Here is a 22721-nt window from a genome sequence, read left to right as displayed (position 1 = left end):
AATATACTGCTTGACTCTTCGGTGAAGGTATGTTCTCGAAACTTTAACAGAAGCCCGTACCGGGCTACTGAGCGTCTCTCCTGCAGAGTCTTCCACTTTAGTTTATCTATCATCTCCGTAACGCTTTCGCGATTACTAAATGATCCTGTAATGAAGCGCGCTGCTCTCCGTTGGATCTTCTCTATCTCTTCTATCAACCCTATCTGGTGCGGGTCCCACACTTCTGAGCAGTATTCAAGCAGTGGGCGAACAAGCGTACTGTAACCTACTTCCTTTGTTGTCGGATTGCATTTTCTTAGGATTCTTCCAATGAATCTCAGTCTGGCATCTGCTTTACCGATGATCAACTTTATATGATCATTCCATTTTAAATCACTCCTAATGCGTACTCCCAGATAATTTATGGAATTAACTGCTTCCAGTTGCTGACCTGCTATATTGTAGCTAAATGATAAGGGACCTATCTTTCTATGTATTCTACATCTACATCTACATGACTACTCTGCAATTCACATTTAAGTGCTTGGCAGAGGGTTCATCGAACCACAATCATACTATCTCTCTACTATTCCACTCCCGAACAGCGAGCGGGAAAAACGAACACCTAAACCTTTGGCTCTGATTTCTCTTATTTTATTTTGATGATCATTCCTACCTATGTAGGTTGGGCTCAACAAAATATTTTCGCATTCGGAAGAGAGAGTTGGTGACTGAAATTTCGTAAAAAGGTCTCGCCGCGACGAAAAACGTCTATGCTGTAATGACTTCCATCCCAACTCGTGTATCATATCTGCCACACTCTCTCCCCTATAACGCGATAATACAAAACGAGCTGCCCTTCTTTGCACCCTCTCGATGTCCTCCGTCAATCCCACCTGGTAAGGATCCCACACCGCGCAGCAATATTCTAACAGAGGACGAACGAGTGTAGTGTAAGCTGTCTCTTTAGTGGACTTGTTGCATCTTCTAAGTGTCCTGCCAATGAAACGCAACCTTTGGCTCGCCTTCCCGACAATATTATCTATGTGGTCCTTCCAACTGAAGTTGTTTGTAATTTTAACACCCAGGTACTTAGTTGAATTGACAGCCTTGAGAATTGTACTATTTATCGAGTAATCGAATTCCAACGGATTTCTTTTGGAACTCATGTGGATCATCTCACACTTTTCGTTATTTAGCGTCAACTGCCACCTGACACACCATACAGCAATCTTTTCTAAATCGTTTGCAGCTGATACTGGTCTTCGGATGACCTTACTAGACGGTAAATTACAGCATCATCTGCGAACAACCTAAGAGAACTGCTCAGATTGTCACCCAGGTCATTTATATAGATCAGGAACAGTAGAGGTCCCAGGACGCTTCCCTGGGGAACACCTGATATCACTTCAGTTTTACTCGATGATTTGCCGTCTATTACTACGAACTGCGACCTTCCTGACAGGAAATCACGAATCCAGTCGCACAACTGAGACGATACCCCATAGCTCCGCAGCTTGATTAGAAGTCGCTTGTGAGGAACGGTGTCAAAAGCTTTCCGGAAATCTAGAAATACGGAATCAACTTGAGATCCCCTGTCGATAGCGGCCATTACTTCGTGCGAATAAAGAGCTAGCTGCGTTGCACAAGAGCGATGTTTTCTGAAGCCATGTTGATTACGTGTCAATAGATCGTTCCCTTCGAGGTGATTCATAATGTTTGAATACAGTATATGCTCCAAAACCCTACTGCAAACCGACGTCAATGATATAGGTCTGTAGTTAAATGGATTACTCCTACTACCCTTCTTGAACACTGGTGCGACCTGCGCAATTTTCCAATCTGTAGGTACAGATCTATCGGTGAGCGAGCGGTTGTATATGAGTGCTAAGTAGGGAGCTATAGTATCAGCGTAATCTGAAAGGAACCTAATCGGTATACAATCTGGACCTGAAGACTTGCCCGTATCAAGCGATTTGAGTTGCTTCGCAACCCCTAAGGTATCTACTTCTAAGAAACTCATGCTAGCAGATGTTCGTGTTTCAAATTCTGGAATATTCCATTCGTCTTCCCTGGTGAAGGAATTTCGGAAAACTGCGTTCAATAACTCCGCTTTAGCGGCGCAGTCGTCGATAACAGTACCATCGGCACTGCGCAGCGAAGGTATTGACTGCGTCTTGCCGCTTGTGTACTTTACATACGACCAGAATTTCTTCGGATTTTCTACCAAATTTCGAGACAATGTTTCGTTGTGGAACCTATTAAAGGCATCTCGCATCGAAGTACGTGCCAAATTTCGCGCGTCTGTAAATTTTAGCCCATCTTCAGGATTTCGCGTTCTTCTGAACTTCGCATGCTTTTTCCGTTGCCTCTGCAACAGCGTTCGGACCTTTTTTGTGTACCACGGGGGATCCGTTCCATCTCTTACCAATTTATGAGGTATGAATATCTCAATTGCTGTTGCTACTATATCTTTGAATTTGAGCCACATCTCGTCTACATTCGCATAGTCAGTTCGGAAGGAATGGAAATTGTCTTTTAGGAAGGCTTCTAGTGGTACTTTATCCGCTTTTTTAAATAAAATTATTTTGCGTTTGTTTCTGATGGATTTGGAAGAAATGGTATTGAGCCTAGCTACAATGACCTTGTGATCACTAATCCCTGTATCAGTCATGATGCTCTCTATCAGCTCTGGATTGTTTGTGGCCAAGAGGTCAAGTGTGTTTTCGCAACCATTTACAATTCGCGTGTGTTCGTGGACTAACTGCTCTAAATAATTTTCGGAGAATGCATTTAGGACAATCTCGGAAGACGTTTTGTGCCTACCACCGGTTTTGAACAAGTATTTTTGCCAACATACCGAGGGTAGGTTGAAGTCCCCACCAACTATAACCGTATGAGTGGGGTATTTATTTGTTACGAGACTCAAACTTTCTCTGAACTGTTCCGCAACTGTATCATCGGAGTCTGGGGGTCGGTAGAAGGAGCCAATTATTAACTTAATTCGGCTGTTAAGTATAACCTCCACCCACACCAATTCGCACAGAGTATCTACTTCGACTTCACTACAAGATAAACCACTACTGACAGACACCAACACTCCACCACCAATTCTGCCTAATCTATCTTTCCTGAACACCGTCTGAGACTTCGTAAAAATTTCTGCAGAACTTATTTCTGGCTTTAGCCAGCTTTCTGTACCTATAACGATATCCGCTTCTGTGCTTTCTATTAGCGCTTGAAGCTCAGGGACTTTTCCAGCGCAACTACAACAGTTTACAACTATAATTCCGACTGTTCCTTGATCCAAGCACGTCCTGTAATTGCCAAGCACTCTTTGACATTGCAGCCCATCCCGCACTTTCCCGAGGCCTTCTAACCTAAAAAACCGCCCAGTCCACGCCACACAGCCTCCGCTACCCGTGTAGCCGCCAGCTGAGTGTAGTGAACTCCTGACCTATTCAGCGGAACCCGAAACCCCACCACCCTATGGCGCAAGTCAAGGAATCTGCAGCCAATACGGTCGCAAAACCGTCTGAGCCTCTGATTCAGACCCTCCACCCGGCTCTGCACCAAAGGTCCGTAGTCGGTTCTATCAACGATGCTGGAGATGGTGAGCTCTGCCTTCATCTCATAAGCAAGACCGGCAGCCTTCACCAAATCAGATAGCCGCTGGAATCCAGAGAGAATTTCCTCAGATCCAAAGCGACACACGTCATTAGTGCCGACATGTGCCACCACCTGCAGCTGGCTGCACCCTGTGCTCTTCATGGCATCCGGAAGGACCCTTTCCACATCAGGAATGACTCCTCCCGGAATGCACACGGAGTGCACACTGGATTTCTTCCCCTCCTTAGCCGCCATATCCCTAAGGGGCCCCATTACGCGCCTAACATTGGAGCTCCCAACTACCAGTAAGCCCAACCTCTGCGATTGCCCGGACCTTGAAGGCTGAGAATGATCCTCTGAAACAGGGCAGGCAGCTGCATCTGGCTCAGCCAGAGACAGTGCCTGAAACCGGTTTGTCAGACGCACCGGGGAGGCTTTCTGGTCAGCTTCCGGGGACGCCTTTCGCTGCCTGCCACGCCTTGGAACGACCTCCCAATCAACCACAGGCGAGGGCTCAGCTCCACTGCGGGCAGCAACCGGGGCAACCACAGCGGCAGACCGATCTGGGGACAGACGGGATGAGGTTGACATCCCCGTGATACCCGAGTCCGGCTCCCCACAGTGGTGCCCATTGGCAACAGCCTCAAGCTGCGCGACCGAAGTCAGCGCCGATTGCAGCTGTGAGCGAAGGGATGCCAAGTCAGCCCTCATCCGAACACAGCAATGGCAGTCCCTGTCCATTCTAATCGATGTTTAACAACAGTTACTGAAACACGAGTCGGTGTCTAGATAACGCAAGCGGAACACGCAAAGAATGTATCAACTAACCTGTACAAATGCCTAACGACTGCGCTACAATCTGCTGAATTTACGATTACAGTAACTAAAACTCGAAACTGCACCTCCTATACGAAACTCACACGCAATTTAAATAAGAATCTACGAAGTAAACACTAAAGCGCGATGCTACAACCCTCAAATACTATAATACGCCCGAAATATACGAATTAAACAATGCAAGTACCCAAAAACACGCAAAGAAATTAAACTATGTAACAAATAAGTAAGCTAGGGTTATACGACTTGCTGCTGCAGCTGCTTATCCAACGGCGGCAGGGAGCACACTGACTGGCCAACCGACTCTGGCCGTTCACAACAAAAACAGAAGACAGACGACTACGCAAATTTGCACTATTCAGGTACTAAGGCGCGATGCTACAACCCTCAATACGATAATGATGGAAGCTGAAGGAATGAATTAAAGTTTGTGCTACAGCTGGGACTTGAACAAAGGTGTTCTTACCAACTATGCAGAAATGATAGGCATTGTAACACCAGAGCAGTATAGTTGACCTTGCTGCTCAGCCTACCGACGTCCGATGCCCTCCTCAACAGAAACTGGACCAACTCACATCTGCAGCTTATTTCCCCTCCTTGGATCATCACTACTACCAAGGCTCTCGAGCATTGGAATAGCACCCCAGCGTTGCACATCATAAGATCTATAGATCACCCGCACCTGAGGTACAGGGTTGGTGGTGATAAGTTCCTCCTAAGGTCATCGGTCCCTAGACTTAGACACTACTTGATCTGACTTAAACTAACTTACGGTAACGACAACACACGCACTCATGCCCGAAGGAGGACTCGAATCATCGACGGGGCAGCCGCGCGAACCGTGGCAAGGCGTTTGAGACCAAGCTGACCCTCGCGCTGCGTACAGGATTTCCCCAATATGCTGTGGTGGTGTAATCGCTAGCATTTCTACCAAGCAAGGAGACCTGGACTGAAGTCCTGGCTGTAGCACAAATTTTAATTTACCCGGTGATCAAAAAGTCAGTATAAATTTGAAAACTGACTAAATCACGGAATAGATGTAGATAGAGAGGTGCAAATTGACACACATGCTTGCAATGACGTGGGGTTTTATTATAACCAAAAAAATACAAACGTTCAAAAAATGTCCGACAGATGGCGCTTCATCTGATCAGAATAGCAATAATTGGCATAACAAAGTAAGACAAAGCAAAGATGATGTTCTTTACAGGAAATGCTCAATATTTCCACCATCATTCCTCAACAATGGCTGTAGTCGAGGAATAATGTTGTGAACAGCACTTTAAAGCATGTCCGGAGCTATGGTGAGGCATTGGCGTCGGATGTTGACTTTCAGCATCCCTAGAGATGTCGGTTGATCACGATACACTTGCGACTTCAGGTAACCCCAAAACCAATAACCGCACGGGGTGAGGTCTGGGGACCTGGGAGGCCAAGCATGACGAAAGTGGCGGCTGAGCACACGGTCATCACCAAACGACGCGCGGAAGAGATCTTTCACGCGTCTAGCAATATGGGGTGAAGCGCCATCCTACAAAACATCGTACGTTCCAGCAGGTGTTTATCAGCCAGGCTGGGGATGATGCGATTCTTTAACATATCATCATACCTCTCACCCGTCACGGTAGCAGTTTTGCTGTCCAGCGCCATCTGTCGGACATTTTGTGAGCTTTTTTTTTTGGTTCTAATAAAACCCCATGTCATTCCAACCATGTGTGTCAATTTTTACCTCTCTACTGACTTACCTCTCTATACTGACTTTTTGATCACCCCGTATGTCGATATGTGTCAACGCAACGTTTCTATCGATATATCGCAATTTGGAGTGACGATATTTTTATTTTATATTTTTTTCGCAGTTTTCGGTAAAAATAGGAAGGTGTTCTTTTGAAATTGTAGTTGTTTGCAGGTGACGCTATCGTTTATCGACTAATAAAGTCGTCAGAAGACCAAAACAAACTGCAAAACGATTTAGAAAAGATATCTGAATGGTGCGAAGAGTGGCAGTTGGTCCTAAATAACGGAACGTGTGAGGTCATCCACATGAGTGCTAAAAGGAACTCGTCAAACTTCGGTTACACGATAAATCAGTCTAATCTAAAAGCCGTAAATTCAAATAAATACCTAGATATTGGAAGGAACACATAGAAAATGTTGTGGGGAAGGCTAACAAAAAACTGCGTTTTATTGGCAGGACACTTAGAAAATGTTAACAGACCTCCTATGGAGACTGCCTAAACTACGCTTGACCGTCCTTTTTTAGAATACTGCTGCGCGGTGTGGGATCCTTGCCAGATAGGACTGACGGAATGCATCGAGAAAGTTCAAAGAAAGGCAGCACGTTTTGTATTATCGCGAAATATGGGATAGAGTAGCACAGAAATGATAAAGGATTTCGGCTGGACATCATTAAAAGAAAGGCGTTTTTCGTTGCGACGGAATCTTCTCACGAAATCCCAATCACCAACTTTCTCCTCCGAATGCGAAAATATTTTGTTGACACTGACCTACATAGGGAGGAACGATCATCAAGATAAAACAAGGGAAATCAGAGCTCTTACGGAAAGAAGGTGTTCATTCCTTCCGCGCGCTATACGAGATTGGAATAATAGAGAATTGTGAAGGTGATTCGATGAACCCTCTGCGAGGCACTTAAATGTGATTTGTAGATGTAGGCGTAGAACGTAATTTTACTTCGTGCACGAGTCTCACTAATTTTTGAGTTTTCATCACGTCCAGTATTTCCCTTTGACTGTGTGAAGCAAGTAGGTATGGCACTAAAGTGGTAGTCCGACTGCTCTGGGATGGGACAACAAGATATATACGATGTAAAGAAATGGCACTATAGTCACGTTAAGAAACAATTTTTACGCAATCAGTGAGCTGTTTCTTTAGATCGGCATTCTTAAAAAACAGTTGCTGAAAATTGTGAACAACAATGTAAATGCCAAGATTGGTCTTCACGATGGGCGGAGAGGTGTGAGGGGAAATGCTGACGTAATCGGCGCTCGGTGCTACCAACAGAAACTGCAGCGTTTAACTTCACCATGCGATTTGTACACTACTGTTTCTAGGTTGTTGGCGTTGGCAGAAATGAAAAAACGGGGAAGTTGACGTGAAGAGTTCCGGAGAATTCCGATACGTGACAAAAGGCAACGACAGACCTTTCGGACAGCTGTCATTGCGCCACTTACATGAAAGTTACCATTGTTAGCAAAGTGGTTATCGCCAAGCGTGAAAGTACATCGTTTACCTTTCACATCTTGCTCGAAGGTGGACATGCAGGCTGCTAGCTTGTCGATGTACAGAATATCTAATAATAAATCAGTATTTAAATATACAGCTCCAAAACTGGCAATATATTTACAATGTGCAGCCGATATTTTTATATACTTATATGGATGAGTAATGAATGTGTTAGGTAGGTTCAAATGGTTCAAATGGCTCTGAGCACTACGCGACTTAACTTCTGAGATATTCATCGGTTTCCTAGAATTTAGAACTAATTAAACCTAACTAACCTAAGGACATCACACACACCCATGCCCTAGGCAGGATTCGAACCTGCGACCGTAGCAGTCCCGCGGTTCCGGACTGCAGCGCCAGAACCGCACGGCCACCGCGGCCGGCTGCCCGAGGCAGGATTCGAACTTGCGACCGTAGCGGTCACGCGGTTCCAGACTGAAGCGCCAGAACCGCACGGACACACCGGCCGGCTGTGTTAGGCAGGGCATTACGAATGTAGCGTGTGGACATACAAGGTGAGATTGTAGGTCTCGCGGGTGGCGTGCGCGAGATAGTCCCTGCAGTCGCACTATCTTCTGTGCCCTCGGTGGCTCAGATGGATAGAGCGTCTGCCATGTAAGCAGGAGATCCCGGGTTCGAGTTCCGGTCAGGGCACACATTTTCACCTGTCCCCGTTGATATACAGAGGGGTCCAAAAAATGTATCCACTGTTTAAAAGTCCATAACTGGCAAACTAATTGACAGAGTTGTCCCATCTTCGGTAGTGTAGTAGTTCGTAGTTCCGGCAATCGCCACACAAGCGTTGTATTGCGTTGTTTTGTTTTGTCAGATGACAGTCGCCAGATAGTCAGTGTTTTGTTCTTAGTTGCACTTAGTTACTCGAGTAAACATGGCTGGCGCAATGCTTACATTCGATGAAAGGAAGTCAGTTCTGAATTGGTATTTCAGGTACGAAAACATTAATGAGGTTCAAGGCAATGGCGAAATGAGTATCAAACAGAGCCACCGACACGTTTAATGATCGTCGCATTCGATACAAATTTGAAGTCGAAGGCTGTGTTAAAGGTGTACACAAACAACAATCTGGACGACTTGTAACAGTAACAAGTCCGAACTCAACGGTACAGTAAATTGCATCTGCTGGGCCGCAGAAAATCAGAACGTCCATGTAGACAAAGCCGTGAATTTGCCAGGAGTAAATGTGTGGTGTGGGTTGTCTTACTGGAGCTTGATTGGGCCATTCTTCTCTGACGGCACAGTTACCCGTGAGGTGTACATTCAGAAGCTTCTGACATCCATTTTACCTGAAATCAGAGACTTATATGGAGACGGAAGAGTTTCCTTTCAACAGCCCACTACCAAAATCGTGTTAGAGCATATCTCGACGAAAGTCTACCAAGAAGACGGATAGGCCGTAGGGCTTTGTGGAGTATCCACCTCGTTCTCCAGTTCCTCTGAACTTTGTGCCTGTGGGGAACACTAAAGGACGTCGTTTATCGACAAAAGCCACGCACATTGGATGAATTTCGTGAATCCATCGTATATTCATGTGCAAATATCCTTGGACTTTAAGCTACACTTTCACCAAAGATGAGACAACTCCGTCAATTAATTTGCAAGTTATGGACTTTTAAACGGTGGATACATTTTTTTTTTTGATCCCTCTATATATCAACGCCCGTCAGCAGCTGGAGGTATTAATATATAATTCTAATTTCGATATTTTTATAGACCAGTAGGTCGACATTTCTTCTCTCGATATATCGTGCATCTGCTTTTAAACAATGTCCATATCGATATAACGAATTGCCGATATTTATAAAAATATCAACAGTCGTAGCCCACATCCATCATAACCCGTATTGGTCTCCCTGTGTAACATTTATTTATTCAGTTTCGTTGATTTCTCATGATGTGACCTATCCTGTACAAAATCAGAACTTCTCGACACTGCGGTGTTCGTAATGCTGGTTGAAATTGCTTGGCGAATCGCTATGTGCGGCGGAGTCGAAACGAGGGATCGAATGCAGTCCCGGTTGCGACGGATCGCTGTGATCCATCTCTCGTGCGTGGGCCTTTAATCGTATCTCGTGACGTTATTGTTAGATATCAACCAAGCTGTGTGTCACAGTTATGTAATCTTGCAATTGAACCAGTATGCCCCCTACAGTCATAATCCGACCAACTGTGGCACGATGTAACGAAAGTCAATTTTTTTGTAAAATTAATTGGAATTTATCTGTACACAGATTAAGTTCTTACCTATGATAAAAAAGTGATATAGTCCACGTAAAACGGTGGCGGAAATGTTACTCTCAGAAATCACCATATCACATGCTACATTGTATCTACGAATATTATTAAAAATAATATCTTTGTTGTCTCTTTAATTTTTCGATAATTTGAAGTGAGCCCTTGATACAATGCGTTGAAATATAAATTTTGTGTTAACGGTGACAAAATAACTTTTCTCCTTTTCCCCTATCACGTAGTTGTATCACTTCGTCAACTTAGATGCGAAATGATTTGCTTTACAATATCTGCGCTATAAATTCGTCAAAAGACAGCTGTACCTCTCAAAATTATTTGGAATTAAGTTCGTTACACATTTAAATGTATTTTTCAAAAGAATACATTTTTGTTTATCAACGTCCACATTATTCCTATTACTTAGTATAAGCAAAAATCGTGTGTCTGACTGTCTTTCAATTCGACCTCTTGTGTTCTTCTTCGAGCCTAAAACAAATTTAGTTTCCGGATAATAAAAAGAAGTCGTAGCTATTCAAAATGACGAAACGTAAAGTTGAGCACGTACTTGAAATTCTGTGGTAACGGCGGCAAATCAACATAGAGATAGTTCCGTTTACTCTTAAAACTGAGCGAGAAAACTGCGGCTATAAACAATGTTTTGTACAGTCTGTGTTGGCCCCGAAAGCTTCGTTATTAGTACGATGTTTTGCTTTCCACTGCTGACAACACAACGACGTAACAGTTGCGACGTTGTAGCTGCCCGGTACGCGTGTGTTACAGCAAATGAACCATCTGCAACATTTAAACATGAACATCCTAGAATGCGATTTCTCGAAATGTTGTTTCTTTCGTGTGTGATTTCTACCACGGCAGCTGACCGGTATTCGGGGTAGACATTGGTAGCCGTCTGGAGACGGATGAAAACTTTCTCTTTTCATGTCTCTTTAGTTTTACCTCTCTTAACGGCTACATAAACATATGATTTCCTTTTTTTCTTTTTTTGTGCACATCTATGGCAAATACCTTTGGAATTATATGTTTGATTGGCCTCCCTGAGTAAATAATAGTAAAAGTCGTTACTTAAATTTACAATGTTCATGTATTAACCTTCTGGATACCAATGCATTTTTCATTACGCGCATTGCCAAGCGCGTAGGGGTGCATTACGCTCACCCTAAAAATGTTAAAAGAAAAACAAAATTCGTTGTATGTCGTTGACTTATGTTAACAACGCACTTCTTAAGAAGTCATAATGTCTAAGTAGGGTCCAGAACCTGAAAATATCTTTTACCACACACTTTGGAATATCTCTGTTTTACAAAATTGTTAAGACTTTCGTGGCCACTTGTTGACAAACTGCTTATTTGCTTCTGTCTCGGGTTCTTCGGCCGACGTTCGTGTGATGATTTTGCTGACGTTTCGCCAGCACGAGTGGCTGGCATTGTCAAAGCTTCACCCTCCATTGCCGGAGGTGAACTGGAGCCGGGCTCGCGGCCGCAGACTATATGTACCTTGCGCGCCAACGTCCGAGGGCTTCTCCGCGGTCATTTCCGCGGTCATTTCCGGTGCGTTTCTCCTCTTGCTACCTGCTACGGTCGTTCTCTGCAGTACGGGAAGCCAGGAGCCGTTTACCTTAAGGCTTTCTTCTTTCTTGTTGAAGCTGTTCCCGTGTTTGTGTATTTCTACAGCTTCTCTGTACAAGCGGGTGTGATAGTGCCTCTCTACAGCCAGAACTTCCGTGTCGGTGAATTTTATTACATCTACCTGGTCGGTCTCACTCAGTGCGTGTTCTGCCACGGCCGATTTTTCCACCTGTCCCAACCTGCAATGTCGCTTATGTTCTTTGATCCTGGTGTTGATTGATCTTCCAGTCATTCCGACATAAACTTTCCCGCATGTGCATGGTAAGCGGTATATTCCTGACATTGCAAGTGGGTCCCTTTTATCCTTTGCCGATCTAAGACATTCTTTGATCTTCCTTGTCGGTTTGAAAATTGTCTTTACGCCGTGCTTGTGTAATATGCGGCCTATTCTGTCCGTCACTCTGGGAATGTATGGCAGAAAGGCCGTACCCGACATTTCTTTTTCTGGTTTCTTACTTCGCCGGTGGTTTGGCTCTGTTACACTTCTAATATCATTTGTGGAGTACCCATTGCTCCTCAGAACACTTTCCAGGTGTTGCATTTCGCGTTTAAGGTGCTGCGGCTCACATATTCGTGCTGCTCGCGTTACGAGCGTCTGAATCATGCCTCTTTTCTGGCTCGGGTGGTGGTTTGACAGTTTGTGCAGATATCGGTCCGTGTGCGTCGGTTTTCGGTACACGCTATGTCCCAGGTTTTGGCCATCCCTTGTGACCAGCACATCTAGAAATGGTAAATAAATTTTACCATGGAAGTGGAAAAGGACAAAAAACTACCATTTCTAGATGTGCTGGTCACAAGGGATGGCCAAAACCTGGGACAATGTTGCTGTTGTTGTGGTCTTCAGTCCAGAGACTGGTTTGATGCAGCTCTCCATGATACTCTATCCTGTACAAGCTCTTCATCTCCCAGTACCTACTGAGCCCTACATACTTCTGAATCTGCTTTGTGTACTCATCTCTTGGTCTCCCTCTACGATTTTTACCCTCCATGCTGCCCTCCAATACTAAATTGGTGATCCCTTGATGCCTCAGAATATGCCCTACCAACCGATCCTTTCTTCTAGTCAAGGTGTGCCACCAACTCCTCTTCTCCCCAATTCTATTCAATACCTCCTCATTAGTTATGTGATCTACCCATCTAATCTTCAGCATTCTTCTGTAGCACCACATTTCCAAAGCTTCTACTCTCTTCTTGTCCAAACTATTTATCGTCCACGTTTCACTTCCATACATGGCTACACGCCATACAAATACTTTCAGAAACAAATTCCTGACGCTTAAATCTAAACTCGAAGTTAACAAATTTCTCTTCTTCAGAAACGCTTTCCTTGCCATTGCCAGTCTACATTTTGTATCCTCTCTACTTCGACTATCATCAGTTATTTTGCTCCCCAAATAGCAAAACTCCTTTACTACTTTAGGTGTCTCATTTCCTAATCTAATTCCGGCAGCATCACCCTACTTAATTCGACTACATTCCATTATCCTCGTTTTGCTTTAGTTGATGTTCATCTTATACCCTCCTTTCAAGACACTGCCCATTCCATTCAATTGTTCTTCCAGGTCCTTTGCTGTCTCTGAAAGAATTACAATGTCATCGGAGAACCTCAAAGTTTTTTATTTTTTCTCCATGGATTGTAATACCTTCTCCGAATTTTTCTTTTGTTTCCTTTACTGCTCAATATACAGATTGAATAACATTGGGGAGAGGCTACAACCCTGTCTTACTCCCTTCCCAACCACTGCTTCCCTTTCATGCCCCTTGACTCTTTAACTGCCATCTGGTTTCTGTACAAATTGTCAATATCCTTTTGCTGCCTGTATTTTACCCCTGCCACCTTTAGAATTTGGAAGAGAGTATTCCAGTCAACATTATCAGCAGCTTCCTCTAAGTCTACAAATGCTAGAAACGTAGGTTTGCCTTTGCTTAATCTATCTTCTAAGATAAGTCGTAGGGGCAGTATTCCCTCACGTGTTCCAATATTTCTAAGGAATCCAAACTGATCTTCCCCGAGGTCGGCTTCTACCAGTTTTTCCATTCGTCTGTAAAGAATTCGCGTTAGTATTTTGCAGCCGTGGCTCATTAAACTGATAGTTCGGTAATTTTCACATCTGTCAACATCTGCTTTGTTTGAGATTGGAATTATTATATTCTTTTTGAAGTCTGTACAATAAGGCATACAAACACGACGAAAACTAACGTAGCCCACAACAAGACTCGAACCACACAGTCGACAGCAGACCACCTAATGGCAGGTAGAGTAGCGTCAGTAATGCCTCAAAATACGCTGCCGACACATTTGGTAGAGAGTCAGTGCAACGGCTGCGCTAATATCCGCTACCAGGCGTCACACAGCCCTTCCTATAAACACGTGTTTATCTCAGAAAGTATATCGTTTCTGCACCAGTGTTTACTGTACTTATTTTTCGTGTTTCGCTGAGTAATTCCACCTCTCTAAGTTTTCTACACTTTTTTTGTATACCATGTATAGCCGTAACTTAGTCTACTTACGTTATGCATTTTATGGTAGTGAAGTCAGGTGATAAGACATGATGTGAAATATGACCTACAACATAGAACACAATTTCTTGGATATGCTACAACTGTCGAATTTTAGTCAGTGATAATTGTGGATAATGTTTTACATAATTGCCATATACAGTAAACATGGAACTGACAGGTCAAAGAGGCTACATGAAATGTCTTTTGTTGTTTCTGAGGTGATCTTAATGTAAGAGACATGCTTTCATAAGATAAACTGCATACTGTATTATAGGACATATATTGGACCCTGTCATTTTAAATGACAAGTATGTCATTTTTATAAAAGTGCATAAGTTAAGTAGACATATATTACTGAAATGTATGTACAGTTATCATTTTATAGACATCGATGCACATGCAGTTGTCTGTTCCTAAGTATCAGGTACCACTGATGATGGGTTGCAAACTGGAAAAACGTTTTTGGGAAATGAAATATTTCTAGTGCAGCTCATGGGGTATGTAAGATGTCTTTTAACAAATACCTGAAAACTGTGCAACACCAAGCATTCAGCGGGCCAGAGTGGCCGAGCGGTTCTAGGTGCTACAGTCTGGAACCGCGCGACCGCTACGGACGGATGTTCGAATCCTGCCTTGGGCATGGATGTGTGCGATGTCCTTAGGTTAGTTAGGTTTAATTAGTTCTAGGGGACTGATGACCTGAGAAGGTAAATCCCATAGTGCTCAGAGCCATTTTTTGAACCAAGCATTCAAGGATCGAACCTTAATGGACCTTGCCTCTTGTGTTCAATCTCCTGATGTACGCTTTAACATTAAACCTGCTCTAAACGCTAGCTCCACTCCAATGGCTACCAGTGTTCTCATTTCAATTGGCTTCATGACAATTTGGCAGGTTCGAGCAGCACCCACCAGAGAGCAGCCGCAGCAGCAACGACAGCAGCCGCCCACTGCCCCAGCCCCGGGGCCACCACATCACTACCAGCAGCAGCAACAACAACAACAACAACAACAGCCGCAGCAGCCGGTTGCAGTCGCAGCGCCCGCCAGCAGCAGTGCGCCTGGTGGCGGGCCGGCGTACTACGGCGTCCAGCAGGTGCGGCGCATCGTCGTCTCTCAGCAGCAGCAGCAGGGCCAGGGCTACCAGTCAGCGCGGCCCCAGCAGTACCAGGGACAACAACAGTACCAGAGTCAGGCAGCGCCGGGGCAGGCGCCCCGATACGTAGCCCCACCCCAGCAACAACCGGCAAGCCCCAGGCCGCAGCAGCAGCCGCTCCTCAGGAGAATCGACAGCAGGCCACTGCTACTGCCCCAGCAACAACAACCACAGTACCAGCAACAACAACCACAACAGCAGTACCACTACCCTCAACAACAGCAAGTTTCACACCAGCAACAACAACAACCAACACAACAGTATCAGCAGCAACAACCACAACAAAAATACCAGCAACTGGTGCAACCACCACAACAAAACAAACAGCCACTTCAGCAGGGTCAGTTACAGCAACAACAGTACCAACCACAACAGTACCATCAGCCTCAGTTGCACCAATCACAAACACCACAAGTTCAGCAGCAACAACAACAGAATCTTGCCCACCCTCCATCAAACTATCAGACACGACCATTAGGTTTACAACCACAGCAGCAGCAACTGCAACAACAGATTCGGTACATTCCATCACCACAACAACAACAGCAGCAGCAGCAGCAGCAGCCACAACAGAGGCTAACAGTCACTACTCCCACACAACCACGTCCTCTCCAGAGACTTCAACAGGTCGTTTATCGACAAGTGATTCAGCAACAGCCTGGAAAACTACAGTTTGCCCAGCAGCAGCAAGTGTACCATCAACAGCCACAAGCAACCCAACAACAACAACAACAACAGCAGATCACCAGTCCCCAGCAACCAGCCGTACAACCTGCGAGGGATGTTCCTGCGCCGCAGAATGCTGCGCCACCCCTGGTGAATGGTGTAATGGGCGGAGAGCACTCCAGACTCCAGCACAACCAGAGTGGTCTCGGCAAACACAGGAGCTTCAGCGTCAGTGGCACCGCACCACCTCACTCTGCAGCTGGCTCCCAGCCTGAGGAGGACAGGAGGAGGTCCATAGCAGTCGTCAGTGGTACCCAGGCTCAGCAGCAGAACCCAGGGTCTGCGAGCCAGGGACCGGGGCTCAAGCGGCAGTCGTCAGTCTTTGGTTTCATCAAACGAGCGAGGGAGCACTCTCAGAGCCGAGCAATGGACCAGCAGCAGCAGCAACAACAACAACAACAACAGTCGCAGGCGCAACATCCCCAGCCTCCAGAACAGCAAGCGACACCCAGTGGTACTGGGGCTGGAATGGCACCGTCGTCACCTCCAGTGCCCCCGAGGGTAGCCAGTCAGCCGGAGGGCGATGGTCAACAACAGTCCAGCTCACCAGCCAAAACTGTCCAAAATGGACAAGCTACATTAGTGAAAGATGATCAGAAAAAGCCAGACCAGCAGCCAGTAGTATCTCAAGCCAATAATGGAGCCACAACACAGCAGCAGCAAGCGCAAGCAGCAGTTCTGCAAACGTCTGGTGGCTCTGGTGAGAAGGAAAGTTCTGTATCATCAGGAGTAAAAGCTGAAGCGGAGCAGTCTAGCAAGGATATTGCTGCTAAGCCAGCTGCCGCTCAGAAACTTTCTACAGATGAATCTTACAAATCTAAAGATGTACTGGTCAATGGTGAAATCGCTGAGTCTCTTTTTCAGCGTCCTGCATCCAGTCTTGAACACGATGACGACAAAGATGTAGTGGTCATGCAGGCTCCACACAACCATGTGAATGGTCAATACGATGGGGCTGGAGAGGCATCTGAAGATGATGATGATAAGGATGTTATCGTTGCTGGAAACAAAAAGGTGGACGATCGTCCAGCTAGTGCTATGGGAAAGGAGTCTCCAGCAGGTCAAAGTAAGAAGGGGACTCCAGGTGACCTGGGTGGAAAAGAATCTCCAATATCTCAAGTGCCGAAGGAAGCTGCAGTGGCAACAGTAGGCAAGGAATCAGTGGTATCTTCAGAGGAGAAAGAATCACATCTTCCTCCAGTAAGTACGCAGACGCCTCCTCCAGATTCTGGCAAAGACTCACCAGTGCTCGCAGTTGTCAAGGACTCGCCAACACCTCCAGTGCGCAAAGATTCGCCTGAAAGTAAAGTAGGAAAGGAGTCACCTGTACCACCAGTGGGGAAGGCCTCACCTGTTCCACCAATGAGCAAGGAATTGACTGCATCTACAGTGGGAAAAGAGTCATCTGTGCCTCCAGTAGGCAAAGAATCACCTGTACCCCCACTGGGTAAGGAATCACCCGTACCCCCACTGGGTAAGGAATCACCCGTATCCCCACTGGGTAAGGAATCACCTGTACCCTCAGTGGGGAAGCAATCACCCTTACCTTCAGCAGGCAAGGAATCACCCTTACCTCCAGCAGGCAAGGAATCACCCTTACCTCCAGCAGACAAGGAATCACCCTTATCTCCAGCAGGCAAGGAATCACCCTTACCTTCAGCAGGCAAGGAATCACCTTTACCTCCAGCAGGCAAGGAATCGCCTTTACCTCTAGCAGGCAAGGATTCACCCTTACCTCCAGTGGGCAAGGATTCACCCTTATCTGCATTGGACAAGGAATCGTCCTTATCTGTGGTGGGTAAAGAATCGCCCTTACCTCCATCAGGCAAAGAATCGCCTGTTCCCCTGTCAGGCAAGAAATCGCCCTTACTTCCAGCAACCAAGGATTCGCCCTTACCTCCGTCAGGCAAGGATTCGCCCTTACCTTCATCAGGAAAGGATTCACCCTTACCTCCAGCAGGAAAGGATTCACCCTTACCTCCATCAGGAAAGGATTCACCCTTACCTCCAGCAGGAAAGGATTCACCCTTACCTCAACCAGGCAAGGATTCGCCTTTACCTCCACCAGGTAAGGAATCCCCCATACTTCCACCGGACAAGGAGTCGCCCTTACCTTCGGTAGGAAAGGTTTCACCTTCACCTTCAGCAGGCAAGCAGACACCACAGCCCCCAGCATCACCAGTGCCTCCATCACACAGAGATTCACCTGATGCTACAGGAGCTACAAGAGTCTCAGCAAGTGAAAACTTATCAAGAGGGCACGGCACTGGGCCGGGGGACATCGAGACCTCGGCGGCGCTTGGTGGCAAAATGTCCCCCACTCCTCCAAGTGGGAGCAGGGAGGAGCAAAGAGCTTCACCAGGGCCGCTCTCGACGAGGTCAGGAAGCAGTTCTGGGAAGGTTTCTCCAGTCAGCAAAGACACAGAGAAACCAGGAGTTCCAGTACCCACTGCAACAGATCAGAAGATGGAGCCCCATTCTGCGGAAACGAAGAAAGAGGAAGCTCCTCAGACGGCGGCGGCAACGGGGAAAATGGACGAGATCCCGGAGAGACAGATTTCGAATGGAGCTCCTTCTCCAATGCGAGGCACGGGCAGTTTGCAGCGAGAGCCTCCAGAACGAGACGCCGCTCGTTCACCCGAAGAAGCCAAGAGACGACCAGGAGAAGCGGACACTCCTGCATCACCGACTCCACGACCACCGTCAGCCAAATCAGCTCCACTTCCAGCTACCACAGCAGTTTCAACACCTGCTGGTACAGCGCCGACACGGGAGGAGGACACGGCAGCAGAAGCGACGGAGGAAGAGCGGCAGGAGGTGCTGCAGGACGGTCGTATCGACGCGAAGCTGAAGGACAGGAAGTCCCCGACGACTCCACCTCCTTCGCCAGCGACCACAGTGGACGTCAAGGCCGCTCGGGAAGAGGAAGGGGGGGAGAAGAAGGTGCACGAGGACGGCCCGAAGGAGCAACTTTTTTCAAGTCCCACAGCAGGAGTTGCAGCCAGCGGGTCTCCAGAACCAGTCGCCGCCAGACCACCGTCTCGACCAGCACCAACTCCAGCGACGGACAGCCCAGAGACGACTCCAGCGTCCCGGGTTTCTCCGGCAACTTGCCCGGCAAAGAGTGAATCTCCCACTAACGTTACTGCGAGTAAGACTCCGTTACTGACAGACGAGACACCCCAGAAAGATGACACAACAAAGGCGAAATCGAAGAGTCCGTCTCCGGAACTGGGAGGGCACTCTCCTCCTCCGGCCTCTTCTTCTCCAGATGTCGGCAAGCCACCTGTCTCTCCAGACATCAGGAAGCTCGCCTCGCCAGTCGCGGCGTCCAGTATAGAGGACCTCCCAGAGCGGGAACGAGAGCTCCTGCAGTCGATTGACTCGGTGAACGGGGCCGTAGACTCGCGACCGCAGTCTGCGGCCCTTTTGAAGGAGCCCACACCGTCGCCAACCGTCCTGGATGGCAAGTCGAAGTCTCCGTCGCCGACGTCGCCCAAGTCACCGACGCCCACGGCTGCTAAATCCCCTCTGCCACCCCCGGGCAAGTCTCCGACGATGAAGACACCGAGCCCGAAATCTGCATCTCCAAAGCCTTCTTCGCCTGAAGCCAAAGAGGTTGGAGAGAAGGAGCTGCAAGCAGAGACTGAAAAACTCGATAAAGCTGGAACGTCTTCTCCAAAGGAGATGAAACAGTCGAGCCCTGTAGACACTAAGAAGCCCCCCACACCGCTGGCAGAGGCCAGATCTGCCACACCTGAGAAGGGTAAGGTGTCTCCAGTCACAGCCAAATCACCACCACCAGAGGACAAAAAGGTGCCATCACCGCCTCCTACAGATGGGACAAAGAAGTCTCCATCACCTCCAGTCACAACTCAGATGGTCTCACCAGTCCCAGCAACTGCTTCACCAACATTCAGAGGTAACGTAATTATCTTTTTATATTTCTGTTTACAACATGCTATCAACCAGGACTATCATTTACTGATACTGTTCCCACCTAACATCTCTCTATCTGTTGTTGTTCTTGTTGTGGTCTTCAGTCCTGAGAAGGTTTGCTTCAGCTCTCCATGCTACTCTATCCAGTGCAAGCTTCATCTCCCAGTACCTACTGCAACCTACATCCTTCTGAATCTGCTTGGTGTATTCATCTCTAGGTTTCCCTCTACGTTTTTTACACTCCACGCTGCCATCCAATACTAAATTGGTGATCCCTTGTAGCCTCAGAACATGTCCTACCAACCGTTCCCTTCTTCTTGTCAAGTTGTGCCATAAACTCCTCTTCTTCCCAAGTCTGTTCAATACCTCCTCATTAGTTATGTGATCTACCCATCTAATCTTCAGCATTCTTCTGTAGCACCACATTTCGAAAGCTTCTATTCTCTTCTTGTCCAAACTATTTTTTTTTGTCATCAGTCTACTAACTGGTTTGATGCGGAACGCCACGAATTCCTTTCCTGTGCTAACCTTTTATAACTATTTATCGTCCATGTTTCACTTCCATACATGGCTACACTCCATACAAATACGTTCAGAAACGACTTCCTGACACTTAAATCTATACTCGATGTTAACAAATTTCTCTTCTTCAGAAACGCTTTCCTTCCCATTGCCAGTCTACATTTTATATCCTCTCTACTTCGACCATCATCAGTTATTTTGCTCCCAAATAGCAAAACTCCTTTACTACTTTAAGGGTCTCATTTCCTAATCTAATTCCCTCAGCATCACCCAACTTAATTCGACTACATTCCATTATCCTCGTTTTGCTTTAGTTGATGTTCATCTTATATCCTCCTTTCAAGACATTATCCATTCCGTTCAACTGCTCTTCCAAGTCCTTTGCTGTCTCTGACAGAATTACAATGTCATCGGCGAACCTCAAAGTTTTTATTTCTTCTCCATGGATTTTAATACCTACTCCGAACTTTTCTTTTGTTTCCTTCACTACTTGTTTAATATGCAGATTTAATAACATCGGGGAGAGGCTACAACCCTGCCTCACTCCCATCCCAACCACTGCTTCCCTTTCATGCCCCTCAACTCTTATAACTGCCATTTAGTTTCTATACAAATTGAATTTAGCCTTTCGCTCCCTGTATTTTACCCCTGCCACCTTCTGAATTTGAAAGAGAGTATTGCAGTCAACATTGTCAAAAGCTTTCTCCAAGTCTACAAATGCTAGAAATGTAGGTTTGCCTTTCCTTAATCTATTTTCTAAGATAAGTCCTAGGGTCAGTATTGCCTCAGGCGTTCCAATATTTCTACGGAATCCAAACTGATCTTCCCCGAGGTCGGCTTCTACTAGTTTTTCCATTCGTCTGTAAAGAATACGCGTTAGTATTTTGCAGCCGTGTGTGCTTTCTTTGGGATTGGAATTATTATATTCATCTTGAAGTCTGAGGGTATTTCGCCTGTCTCATACATTTTGCTCACCAGATGGTAGAGTATTGTCAGGACTGGCTCTCCCAAGGCCGTCAGTGATTCTAATGGAATGTTGTCTACTCCCGGGGCGTTGTTTCGACTCAGGTCTTTCAGTGTTCTCTCAAACTCTTCACGCAGTATCATATCTCCCATTTCATCTTCATCTACATCCTCTTCCATTCCCATAATATTGTCCTCAAGTACATCGCCCTTGTATAGACCCTCTATGTACTCCTTCCACATTTCCCTTCTTTGCTTAGAACTGGGATTCCATCTGAGCTCTTGATATTCATGCAAGTGGTTCCCTTTTCCCCAACGGTCTCTTTAATTTTTCTGTAGGCAATATCTATCTTACCCCTAGTGAGTTAAGCCTCTACATCCTTACATTTATCCTCTAGCCATCCCTGCTTAACCATTTTGCACTTCCTTTCGATCTCATTTTTGAGACGTTTGTATTCCTTTTTGCCTGCTTCATTTACTGCATTTTTATATTTTGTCCTTTCATCAATTAAATTCAATATTTCTTCTGTTACCCAAGGATTTCTACTAGCCCTCGTCTTTTTACCTACTTGATCCTCTGCTGCCTTCACTACTTCATCCCTCAGAGCTACCCATTCTTCTTCTACTGTATTTCTTTCCCCCATTCCTGCCATTTGTTCCCTTACGCTCTCCCTGAACCTCTGTAAAATCTCTGGTTTATTCAGTTTATCCAGGTCCCATCTCCTTAAATTCCCACCTCTTTGTAGTTTCTTCAGTTTTAATCTACAGTTTATAACCAATAGATTGTGGTCAGAGTCCACATCTGCCCCTGGAAATGTCTTACAATTTAAAACCTGTTTCCTAAATCTCTATCTTACCATTATATAATCTATCTGAAATCTGTCAGTATCTCCAGGCTTCTTCCATGTATACAACCTTCTTTTATGATTCTTGAACCAAGTGTTAACTATGATTAAGTTGTGTCCTGTGCAAAATTCTACCAGGCGGCCAGGCGGCTTCCTCTTTCATTTCTTAGCCTCAATCCTTATCATCTACTACGTTTCCTTCTCTCCATTTTCCTACTACCGAATTCCAGTCACCCATGACTATCAAATTTTCGTCTCCCTTCACTGTCTGAATAATTCTATCTATATGTTATGATAGTTCCACTATTATATTAAACTTTTCATGGTTAAAGATTATTTTACGTGTGTTTAAAAAAAAGTCAAAAACTGTTTTGTTTCTGCTTTTTGAGTGTGCATTTTATCAGCTGTGTACATTTTATCAACTTAATTTCTATCAAGATACCTATATATGGGGAGTGCCTTTTATGCTTTTACTTCATTTCATGTGACATGACAATTTTATAACGA

The 22721-nt window shown here is 45.8% G+C and overlaps 1 protein-coding gene and 1 non-coding gene across 2 annotated transcripts in view; both read left to right on the top strand.

Annotated features, from left to right (window-relative positions):
* The first annotated feature begins 8250 nt into the window (after positions 1–8250).
* On the top strand, positions 8251–8325 carry Trnat-ugu (transfer RNA threonine (anticodon UGU)). Its single transcript has one exon. It is a non-coding gene; the product is annotated as a tRNA-Thr (tRNA).
* A 6585-nt stretch (positions 8326–14910) lies between these two features.
* LOC126293208 (histone-lysine N-methyltransferase 2D-like) overlaps positions 14911–22721 on the top strand; it is a 301425-nt gene continuing 293614 nt past the window's right edge. Inside the window, exon 1 of the mRNA XM_049986332.1 lies at positions 14911–19867. Coding sequence (XP_049842289.1) covers positions 14911–19867 — 4957 coding nt within the window. The remainder of the gene's footprint in view (positions 19868–22721) is intronic.

The sequence above is a fragment of the Schistocerca gregaria genome, chromosome 10, assembly GCF_023897955.1.
Source record: "Schistocerca gregaria isolate iqSchGreg1 chromosome 10, iqSchGreg1.2, whole genome shotgun sequence".
NCBI classification, from domain to species: Eukaryota; Metazoa; Arthropoda; class Insecta; order Orthoptera; family Acrididae; genus Schistocerca; species Schistocerca gregaria.
Note: the sequence above shows the minus strand (reverse complement) of the source record. Positions and strands in the feature narration are given on the sequence as shown.